The sequence below is a fragment of the Bombus fervidus genome, chromosome 8 (assembly GCF_041682495.2).
Source record: "Bombus fervidus isolate BK054 chromosome 8, iyBomFerv1, whole genome shotgun sequence".
NCBI classification, from domain to species: domain Eukaryota; kingdom Metazoa; phylum Arthropoda; class Insecta; order Hymenoptera; family Apidae; genus Bombus; species Bombus fervidus.
Genome location: NC_091524.1, coordinates 13,751,634 through 13,764,182, shown reverse-complemented (window position 1 = coordinate 13,764,182; position 12,549 = coordinate 13,751,634). Strand labels below are relative to the sequence as shown.

At 29.5% G+C, this 12,549-nt stretch overlaps 1 protein-coding gene and 1 non-coding gene across 2 annotated transcripts; one reads left to right on the top strand and one right to left on the bottom strand.

Moving 5' to 3' along the window:
• Positions 1-454: 454 nt before the first annotated feature.
• Trnav-aac (transfer RNA valine (anticodon AAC)) lies at positions 455-527 on the bottom strand. The gene has a single exon. It is a non-coding gene; the product is annotated as a tRNA-Val (tRNA).
• A 3,199-nt stretch (positions 528-3,726) lies between these two features.
• Sap-r (prosaposin) lies at positions 3,727-9,765 on the top strand. The gene is made up of 14 exons (XM_072008186.1): positions 3,727-3,995; positions 4,650-4,755; positions 5,108-5,471; positions 5,556-5,861; positions 5,937-6,125; positions 6,214-6,333; positions 6,425-6,799; positions 6,892-7,026; positions 7,096-7,260; positions 7,337-7,556; positions 8,121-8,432; positions 8,520-8,659; positions 8,731-8,961; positions 9,246-9,765. Exons 1-14 carry the CDS (start codon positions 3,959-3,961, stop codon positions 9,333-9,335), a joined length of 2,790 nt encoding a protein of 929 aa, XP_071864287.1. The 5' UTR covers positions 3,727-3,958; the 3' UTR covers positions 9,336-9,765.
• The last annotated feature ends 2,784 nt before the right edge of the window (positions 9,766-12,549 follow it).

Genomic DNA, 12,549 nt, shown 5'->3' with positions numbered 1-12,549 from the left:
ACGATACTATATTAAATAAATCTATGTAACATCTAATACATTATTATATCAGTTACAATATTATCAACTACACAGAATAAGATTACGACACACCTAACGGAGAAAAGCGGAACTAGGTACGATCACTCTTGTTACAGGTTGGATGGACAATATTGCGAGTGATAAGGATATGGTACATGACGATATGACACAATCACAAATAAATTATTGTATATGTATCAAACAAGTGAAATTTATTAAAAAATTTATTTGGTAGAAATTGCTGGTATGGATATATAAGAATCCTTAACACAGATACCTAAAAATGTTTCTATATTTTGTATTGTTGCAAGGTACGTAAACATTCGTAGAAATATTTAAGAATAGATTGCTACAATCATAGATATACGTCTATGACTAAAATATTGTGATCTATTTTCTTACTATAGAAAATATTGATTGAAAAAAAAAGAAATGTTTCCGCCCGGGATCGAACCGAGGACCTTCCGCGTGTTAGGCGGATGTGATAACCACTACACCACGGAAACAATTGGGAATTATTTTTTTCATAAATTACTTACTTTGACTTTTAAACTTAAAATTTAAAAGAAACAAATATGATATTCAATATTATATTACGTAATATGCATAATTCTTAAAGTACGCAAAAACATTCAATTTTAATAATAAAAAGACAAAATCTATAAAAATTATTTAGAATATCGATTATATCTTGTGAAGAATAAAAGTGAGATGCTCCTCCTATACTTTTGTGTATACGTATACAGGATGTCCAGCGATAAGTGGAGTTTGTAATACTATAAAAGTATATACTATTTAATCTTGCTTACGAGACATAACAAACTTTATATTCTGCAATTTGTTATTTGGTTACTTACACAGGAGATGTTTAGAATTACTATAGCTTATACTTCAAGGTATGTAGGTGCTTTGTCATTGATCTTCCTCTTCAATAATTCCTGGTATTACTCGAAGTTTCTAAAAATTATATTCAATTCTCTAATGCATTCTGTACACACTCATTTAAATGCTTATTTCAACCGGTATACCGCATACAACGGATTTCAGGTATGTTCACAAGTAGAAATAACATATGTAAATTTAAATTCGGAACTTCCACAGTTCCTAGTACAATTTACTTGAAAATTGTTTATTAAAAGATCGTCAAACTAGCTGACTAATATAATTTACACGTGATATTTATTTATCTCATAATATTTCCTATAATAGAATATTTAATTGTGTGTTCAAAAAATTAATATAACCTACATCTGTTACACTCGCATAAGAAAACGCCTAATTGAAGAATTTTCAATTATTCCAACTCATACGTTATATTAAGCTCATATTTATTGTCAACTTATCACTTGGATGTCAATTTGGACATGTCCTATCGAAATAGTCAGATTTACAGAACTCAAAATGTACTATATATCGAGAACAAGGTCAAATAGAAACTATCATTGATAATGACATAATTAAGGGAATACATCTTTTTTAAATTATTAATCATAATTACAATTTATAGTTACTAATCATTGACCAATTTATTTAATTGCATCGATAATAGTAGCATGGTCAGGTATATTGGCCTATAGATATTAGCCTTTAATTGCGAATAGTCATCGATTTCATCAAATACAACGTAGCAAAATCACGTGATATTAAATGAAATTACAAAATGAAAAAAAATGTAAATTCAATTTGTGCTGTATTTGTAGTCTTGAATTAAAGAGATAGGGACAATAGACTAACTTTTTAACTAAATTATATAATTTTTATTTCTTTAGAAATGCCTCTTTACATATGGTTTTATCACAGGAAGTTTTTAAAACCTTTCGAGATAGCGATGCGTTAAGACGACACTACTGTTTAGAGTCTTTTTACATATTCGTATCACGCTCTATCTACAGCAAATTGATATCCTTCGACTCTCAAACACGATTGAACTTTGACACTCTGATTTGTAATTAGAGTACTTTCTTGATTGTGTGAAAATTCGAAAATAAAATGCGTTGTATAAAATTGACCGCTTTCGCTTGAAGTGCCTGATTCTATATTTGACACTGTATCGACGATAATAATAACGATGTTCGCTATATCGGACTTGCGTATTGCTATTAAAACAAACGATGACTTAATACACATCGAATATAGATGATTCGATTTGTTCATCTCGAAATAGACTACTGATTTTCACGAATTAGGTATACGAAAGCATGAAGCATACTTATACGTGACATACATGTGGCATATGCTATGGCAAAACCATTACAATGGTTAATAATAAACGCTCATATGATATTACTATATCAGTGAACATTATTTTTCAACACCAATGACTGTCACAGCCATGGCATAGTGTGAACCGATAATGCTAACATAAGAACTTTAATGTTGTAATATAATTCACTTTTATCTTCGGTTGAATTGCTTTTTTGCTTTAACGGAAACTTACGAAATGAACCTAAAAATAGTTGTATAAATTTGGAAATATAATGAGTTTCGTAATTTCGAGGTAGTGACTGTTTAATAATTAAAATATTGATAACGTATCAATATAACCAATTAATACATAGTAATGTAATAGTATTTCATATCTACTACAAATATGAATATTTAATATTTATATTTAATTAGAGATATTAATAACCACAATATTATGATGATAAGATAAATTAATTAAAATTTGCGCGAAATATTTAATTAAACTTATGGTCCTTATTATGATTATTATGATATACAATAAAAGAAGCGACTGCGATATGTATTTACACATGTACATCGAACATACGTACAGTGATTCACCAAAGTATTCGGACACTTGCCGCAGAAAATTTGTTATAAATGTACATATGTATTATATGCATTGTACTTTTGAAACTTTTTGAAATTTCGTTAGTACTGTAGTAAGACACAATTATCGTGATTATAATAGTAAAATTTGAAATCAATCCGAAAATATATATGTATATATAAAAGTTACAAGACACTCGTTGCATACACTTAATGAAAAATTTTTATAGCTCGCGCAATTGAAAAAAAAAAGAAATAAGAGATTGAAAAGCAAAATCGTGATTTTGTGTAAATTGGCGTTGTTTCGCCACAAAGGAATATCAAATCCGCGATCGATCAAAATGTCGGTACTTTATCTAGAATTCGTTTACGTATCCGTTATCGACGTATGCTATACATACATCATACATAATTACAAGTTGATATAACCATTTTTTTATATATCGTAGGAAATGATTCTCTTGTTTTAATCCATTTTATCTTTCTACTATGAAATAAATTATACTAATCGTTAAATAATTGCTGATTTTTATCTAAGAATCAATAATATTCTGATAGCACAATCAAAACGACGTTTATTCTCATACCGTACACTTTTTATATACATACCAACAGATGACACCACGAACGCCGTCCGCTTCAGTTAAAATCAATTCAACGATTAATTAGCGAGGAAACATAGTTACCCTAGTCGTTTGATTGAAAAATGGTCATGCATAATTCTATTTTCAATTCGACGAAATTTTCAAAGATGTCTCACATTTTAAGAATGCAACAGCATAAACTATCAAATTCCTTGTATGCAATGAGTAAGAAAGGAGATTCATATCACGTGATGGAAACCGTGGCTCTAGATACAGAGTTCTTATTGGCTGTTTAGCGACATGGAAAGAGAGGGAGAGAGAATACTCATCAGTCAAAGAATGCGTAGCTGCGTTATATCTATAAGCGTTAGAAACAGTCACTTGACAGCAGCGCTTGGTGTCCGATCGTTGAATAATTTGTCGATATTTTCTGCAACTACGTTGTTACAAGGGTAATTGTACGTCACCGCTGAACATTATCGTGGATAAGAAAGCAACAAAGAAGTAACGCGATTAAATCGGGAACTTTTCTTACTAGTACCCTTGTCGCAAACAAATTGGAAAGTTACACAGCAAAGATGAAGATTTTGATCGCGCTTTGCGCGATCCTTGCTGGTAAGCATCTCGATTATTCTGCATTTAATTTGTTCATTTCCTTTGTTCAACTGCACCGTAATTGAACGTTAAATTTTTTTTCCTGCGTTATATTTTTATTTGTTTTACCTTTTCGAAACGTACTTTTTACGTCTTAATTGTTGAAGTCTTATCGAAAACACGCAATATTATTAATGTACCTTGGAACCATAATATTATGATTATTTTGTAAAGGCACAGCTTATTACATATTTAATATTTACCACTTGAGAAATAACATTAATTTGGTTCCTCTGTTACATCCTATAATCGCATTATTATTACGCACAAAAGACAAAGTTTGCTTATTCAGATGAATGAGATGAGTCAGTACTTAACAATTACTGAGGAATAGTTTATGATTAACAAGAATCTTCCATGTATTTTTAACCTGCTAAATATATATTTTTTGTTAGATATGTTCTAGATAAAGATGTTGAATATATTGTTTTTATATTTATTGTTAAAATAATATAACATGGGAAACAAAAGTTTAATTTCTTTACTTAATTTATTCCCATAGACATATCGTGAATATTATAAATGTTTTATATAATAATATAACATTAAAAATAAATAAATATAATATATGGATATATATTTTATTGTGTTCAATAATTATCATATCTATTTTAGTATCTACAGCAAGGGTAGTTATTAACGCCGAGGGTCCAGCAAATCTCTACCTTTTGGGTCAACAGGAATGTACATGGGGACCTTCATACTGGTGTGAAAATATCAAGTGCGTTCAATAAAATATAGTAAAATAAGGAATATAAAATATCGTCACTAATACTATTATATTATCATAGATATTTGTATAAGAAAAATATCCATTGCACGTTATTTTAGATTGCATGATAAATTTTGCAGTAGTACATACTTTATTAGTTCTGATATTATATATTTTGCATTATCTCACTTTACAAGTTTATAGCTATTAATTTTTAATCATTATTTTTATGTATGTGTGTATAGCTGTGTTCTGTATTTGAAACATAATAAAAACTTTCATATTCATAAAATTTTGCATTAAATATAACATCATTAAAAATTAAAATAGTACTAAAACATTTTATTTTATATAAATGTAGAACTGCAGCAGGCTGTAATGCAACTACACATTGTATCAAAACTATATGGAAGAATCTGAAAGTACCAGAGGATAATGATAGTGTATGTAATGTTTGCATGGACATGGTTCGGCAAGCTCGTGACCAACTAGAGAGCAATCAAACCCAAGAGGATTTAAAAATTGTTTTTGAAGGAAGTTGTAGGCTTATTCACCTAAACGTAATTGTGAAAGAATGTATAACAATTGTAGATCAATTTATCCCAGAACTTATTGAAACATTAGCGTCTGAGATGAATCCATCTATTGTTTGTTCTGTTGCGGGACTTTGTAATTCTGCTCGTATGGACAAATTGTTAATGGAATATGGACAACTTGAATCTAAGGTAATTAATAATGCAAACTATTTCCCTATATTAATTATTTATACTAAAAGGTATCCTTATTGTTTTAAATATGTTATATTTTAGACTAAGGAAGTAAAATCTCGATCTTTGGAAAAAGATGAATATGAACCTGATGAATGTTCAAAATGTTACACAGTAGCAGCTCATATGGAACATAAACTAAATAACACTCCTCGTGATAAAGTGTTACAACAAATGCTTAATGTATGTGCAGAACTTGGTACTTACTCAGATGCTTGTTCAGCTACGATCTTAACTTACTTTGACACGATATATGCTCAATTGCAAGAAAGTTTCAATGCTCAAAATGTTTGTCATTTATCTGGTCAGTGTAGTGGCAAATTCCACAAACACGAAGATGCTGATAAAGTGAGTTTAGAAAGTAATATAATGTAACGACTTTAAGATATTATGATTAAGTTACTTATGAAAATTGCATTTTAGACTTTGAAAGTAGAAATTAGACCACTTTCAAGTGTGGGTATGGTCGATGTAAATGACGACCTGCCATGCAAATTGTGTGAACAACTAGTAGGACATTTAAGAGATCTTTTAGTAGCTAATACTACAGAAGCAGAATTTAAAGAAGTTCTGAAAGGATTATGTAAACAAACCAAATCATTTTCTACTGAGGTAAGTATTGCAATATTTATCAATTGTAGAAATATTCTAAAGAATATCTCAAATTATTAATCACATATCTTTATATCTTTTATTTAAGTGTCTGGCTATAGTTGATGAATATTATCCAAAAATATATGAATATCTTACAAAAGATTTAAATTCTAATATTGTTTGTCAAATGGGTGGAATATGTCCTACCCCAGACAAAGCATTGAAGGTTTATATCTTTTTTTTTAAATTATACACATGCTTCTAACATAACTGCTATTTCTGAATTGTCATTAATGAAAATATTTTATATTATGTAGAATGAGCCAATTTGGCCTTTGGTACCTAAATCTGCAGCTGCAATAGGAACACGTATTTTCCAAAATGCAAACAAAGCTATGGAAGCTGATAATAGTGAACATCTGAGTAAATCAGAAGTTGAAGCAATGCAATTGCCTATTGAAAGATTGGTACCGTTCTATCAATTACAGGGTCTTTCAGACACTAAGAATATAGATGATAGTAATGAACAACTGAGTAAATCAGAAGTTGAAGCAATGCAATTGCCTATTGAAAGAACAGTACCATTCCCTGTATCAGGAGGTTTATTAGACACTAAAGGGACAGAAACATGTGCGTTATGCGAATATATATTACATTTTATACAAGAAGCTATAACGAATCCTACCACAGAGGTAATAATTACGATAATATTTTACATAACGTGGTATTGATAAAAAAATATGTAAAATTATATCAAGATGATGCTATTGATTATTATTTTCAGGATAAAGTAAAGGAAGCATTAGGAAAAGTATGTAAGAAATTACCTGAATCTATAGAAAATCAATGTACACAGTTTGTCGATCTTTATGGAGATGCTATTGTAGCTATTTTGGTTCAAGAAATTGATCCATCTCAAGTTAGTGTAGAAGTTCATCGTGTATTGATTATTTAATAAATGCAGTGTATCATATAGTATTAATTACAGATATGTCCAATGTTACACCTGTGTCCAGATGCAAAGTTGATGGCATTGTGGCACAGTGTTCCAGCAATATATATGCTTGAAGAAAAAAAGAGCAAACCTAGTTGTCCACTATGTTTACTTGCTGTGTCACAAATTTATGAAGTTATCAAAGATAATAAGACCGAGGTTACAAACAAACTGCATTTATATGCTTTAACATATTTAAAGATATAATATCACTAAATACATCCTAATATTACAGGCAAACATACAAGCTCAACTGGATAAGCTATGTAATCATTTGCCACAGAGTTTGGTCGAAGAATGCACAGATTTAGTTAAAGGTTATAGTAAAGAACTTATAGAGTTATTGCTGGCTGATTTAACACCTCAAGAAGTATGTGTTTATATTAAATTGTGCGATGTTTCAAAGAATCCTGGTCCAAGAGATGATTTTATTACGGATAAAAATGGTGAAATTTGTATGTATATACATATATTTATTGAGTGCTTTGCATGAAAATTTCTTATAAGTTATCCCTTTGAACTTTTCTATTTTTTTTCTAATCTCCTTTTCAGAAACTCTCTATTATCTTAAGTACTATGTTAAGTATTATCTTAAGTATTTGAAATGTGTTTCAAAGACAGTTGTAGATAGGAACCAATTTGAAGTTTCTTTTCTGTTTTCTTTATTTAGTTTCTTTTCTTCCCCCGGGCATTTTTCTATTGAAGCAAACTGCATAATTTTAGCAATGTGTTTATCCTTATGATTGCAGAAATATGAAATGTGGTTTTCTATTTAGTCATTCATTGTCATCACTTGTTTCTGGTCTTCCTAATTTGGCTGTTGATACTCGAAAATCATAGATAAATTCTAACACGCTCTCCCGAACTCTCTTGTGAGTTAAACCTGCAATTTAAAAATGTCGAGTGTGACTCGACATAAGAGTGTCTGTGAACGCTCGACAAAGGAGTTCAAAGAGTTAATAAAAATACAATATCTATAAAATTCCTGGGGTATTTCAAAAATATATTTCATGTTTCAGTAACAAATGAAATACCTAATTCTCCAGCAAGTACTGAAGTATCAGAAAGTATACAAGGGCCATATTGTGTAATCTGCGAATTCGCTATGCATTATATTGACAAGGTACTTGCTAATGAAAAGGAAAGAAGTAAAGTTGAAAGGGCAGTACTTGGAGTATGTAATCATCTTCCAAAGTCTGTTTCTCAAGAATGTAACCAATTTGTTAGTAAATACGCTTCTGCTGTAATTGATGTCCTCACAAAAGATGTCAAACCGAAGCAAGTTTGCACTATGCTTGGACTTTGTTCATTATACATACAAGAAATCAAAGGTGGCTAAGAAATATTTAAAATATTAATTACTTATTAAAATATCAGTTTTAACGTATGTTCGTAACGGAAATTTATCGTGTTAATAGCTTCTGTAACAGAATGCGCTTTGTGCAAATCTATTATATCAGTAATAGATGAAATTTTGGACGTACAAGATGTTGATAACAGCATTACGAAGGTGTTGTCTAAAGTATGTAAACATTTACCAGCAGACAAAGAACATAAGGTAATTTGATTAGATCTTTTGTCAACTTGTTTAAAAGTTTTTGTAAAATAATAACATTTACTTATTTTTAGTGCAATACGATTATTAATTCCTATGGGCAAAGTATAATAAATATTGTCAAGAAGCGCGAAAATATTTACAAAATATGTAGTAAAATAGGTCTTTGTGCACCCAATGATTATTCAATGGTATCTTTGGAAAATTCGCGAATTAAACGATCGTACGAAAAAAATCGTATAAAGCATTGTACATGGGGTCCTGTCTACTGGTGTTCTACTAATGAAACAGCTCGCGAATGTAAGGTAAGTAAACGTGATTAAACTTGATACGTATTAGAAATTTTATATCGTCAGTTTCATTGCATTGTTCCTTATATAATACAAATGGGTAGCAATTCAGTACAAAATGCCATACAATATATGCATAGTATACTATGTCGTAGTGAAGCATTTAAAGCTATCTTATGCATCATGTAATATCTTAGGTAGAATTTTCGCTGTCACATGTGTGTGTTAGTGCGAAGCAATTCATTGAAATTATATATACATATATGATATAATAAATATTTTCGTGTTTCTTTTTTAAGGCTGTTGAACATTGCAAAGAAAACGTATGGAAGGCCGATTTCGCTCCTCCTAAACAAATCACTTTGAGCGAGACAGAACCTAATGTTTAAATTTGAAATGAAAAATAAATTGAACTATTCTCTGATTTTTACATTTTAAGATGTTTATTCGTAACAATTTTATGTTTCTTTACGATATTACATTGATGATACTAGAAATTTAATGATAATTATTAGCGTTACATAACATTGTGATGGCACGATTAAAATCTTCCAAAACAATGTCCAATTAAAATTTATGCGTAATGTAGAAAATTTAGTAATAAATCTATAAATAAGCTTTTCACACTATCACAAGTATATTGTCTTTCAACAATGTTAAGTTCATATTTTATAACAGTTGTATGTAAACTATAATATTGAAAATATAACTATGATTTCAAGTGTATACAGACCGTAATTGTCAATATACATATTATTATTATTACAAATCCATTGCATTAATGTCAACTGTGATAATAAAACAAAATTAAAATAGTAATTGTTTATTTCTTGTTATAAGATTACTGCTGCATTTATTAATCTATTTAAGTATTACTATGTCCTTTGGGGAATATATGATTTTTAAAATCTTATTACAACTAAGAAAGTAATGGTAACTATTATTTTAAGTATGTAATGTAATCAGAAATTTAATCAGATTAATTTATATTTAAGGGTATATTACAATTAAATGCATTGATATTGAAGCCAATTACTATGATTTCATGTATTTTTGACTGGCTGTGAAATACATCAAGTGCACTTCTATAAATAATCTATACAAAAAATTTATAAGTAACGAATATCAATCATTTATCAAAAAAAATTATGCAGTATGTTACGTTATTGATTGCCGTTGTTTATAATAAAGGCATGTCATTCAAGATATAAGATACAAGAAATGTAATTATTATAAAGCATTTCTTTTCTGTATTTTACATTTTTAGAACAATCTCTAGATTTACTTCATCTTAGAAATATTTCAAGAAATATTTTCTGTTTAATATGATCAATATGTAATATAAATATGATTCAATTAATACATAATATAATTCTTTCGATTATTTACAAAATTTTTGACTTTCAGAACTATGTATATTCTATAGTATCGATAATTCATGATGTCGTTGGTTATTCATTCGATTTTAATCGATATGTTTTGGTTTAAAATAATTCATTCAAATCGATTATATTTATGTAACGTACTTTTGGCCAGTGTAATGACCAAGATTTCAAAACGTGTTTCGAAAGAAATATTTCGTGTAATATTGTAGCATTATAATGCCAAACGAATGTAGTAATAAGTTATAGTTTAGTGGTTTTAATTAACTGTAAGTGAGATTAATTGTTTGGATATAATTTAACAGTGGATTTAACAGGATTAATTTAATAGTGAGGTGAAATAACGCGAGAAATATAAGTGTCATAATGAGAGGAGGCGACCTTTCTTGTTGTGGGTGAGTCATTTCTTTTATTTTTTTGATCACTAAAATAATTGTTACAAGTATCGATGAATAATATCGTTATAGCTTAATCATTCGTAAGTTTTCTGCAAATTACAATTACATTTTCTTTATTTAATACCTATTATACGTATAAGAAACTTTTTATTTTAATTTACCGTAGATATCTATATCTACAAAGAATGTTCTGGTCAGAAGAAAATACTCGAAAGATACGTATTACAATAAGATACAGACAGGATGTACATATTACCAAAATCATATGTTTTTTAATACATTAATGGTTATGTTGTTAGTCTTTTAAAAAAGGTATTAACTTATCTATATCAAAAGATCATCAGTTTGTGAGGTATTTGAGTTTTAATACTGGAAAGGAACGTTATTAGTCAACGTTGTAACATTTGAAACAGTTGGAACTGAAACTAAATATAAAAGTAAAAGACAGTTGCGATTATGGCCAATTAGTTCATATTATTTGCAATCTAGTTTATAATTGTACTATGGTTGTTAACTACAATCCTGGACAAAATGTTTTTAAGCAAACGCGATAATACGAAATTTTTTATCGAAAATTTTTAATCAGATTAGTTAGTGATACAGTTGGTAATTATATATCGAATAATAAAATTGGCGCTCCTTTTTACAGTTAAGGACAGTACATAGTTATTCACCAAACAATTTACATAGTTTCATTAATTTTAATTTCAATCGCTAATAACGTGGTAATATTATTCTCAAGAGCTAGAATGATCCTCTACATCGATAACAATGCTTTTCAATTTTCTTATCAGAAGAGAGAATTGCTTATGGTAGATACGTATTATAAGTTATCGAATGTTCATCCTACGATTTATCGGTAAAAACATTCAATAGTAAAAATCATTGAGTAATGTACAGTAGACAATGTAGTTTTCTAGCGATACTCGCGTGTGTATCAGCAATGTATCCATGCACCTACTGCATATTGTTGCAGCCGTAGATGGCGCTGCAATTCATTTCATAATGCACTTTGTACGTTACAACAGGTATCATCAATTTTTTCTAGTTTTTCTAACTCTGCTCCATTTTTGCATTACAAATTTAATAGCAAACATTGCACACAAATAACCTTATCAAATTACCAATAAAAATCGCCGACACTTTAATTCATATACGTATACATATATACGTTTTTCATTGGTAATAAAAACTCCAATAAATATAACACTGCACTATTGTTTTGCAACGATGCGTGATATCCGAAGTGAAAAAGCATTTAATGTTACTTTCACAAAGAAATTTCGCGTGGGTGTTAAACTTGTCTCTGGTGAGAGAAACTCGTTGTGTAAGCCTGGATTTTACCGTGATCCTCCTTGTTCCTTCTTTAAATTTATTCGGGCTCCAACCTAGCGTTGTTTGTAGCGATGTTACTACGATATCGTAACGACAATACTGTTGGCATTGCACACCGTTTCGACCGTACAGGCCGCTGCTGTACTTGTTCCCGTCTTCCAAGGATAAAATAGTTTTCGAATAATTTAATTTGTCGCGGCACAGATCGTGCATTATCGTTCGCTTCGATTCCTACGCCGATAAGAAACTCGCAGATCGTTTAGTAATCGATTTTTGGAGACCAGAGAACATTAAAGAGTTTCTACTTTCGTAGAACAAGACAACTCTAATAACACGGTACTTCGTTGAACTTTCTTGCGCCAAATTTTTGGAATTTTAAAGGAATTATTGAGATCTATTAATGGCACCATTTATGGTAGACATCTTGTAAGAACTCTAACGAATTGCTTTAATATATTAAGCCTTAATCGATATAGGATATAAATGGC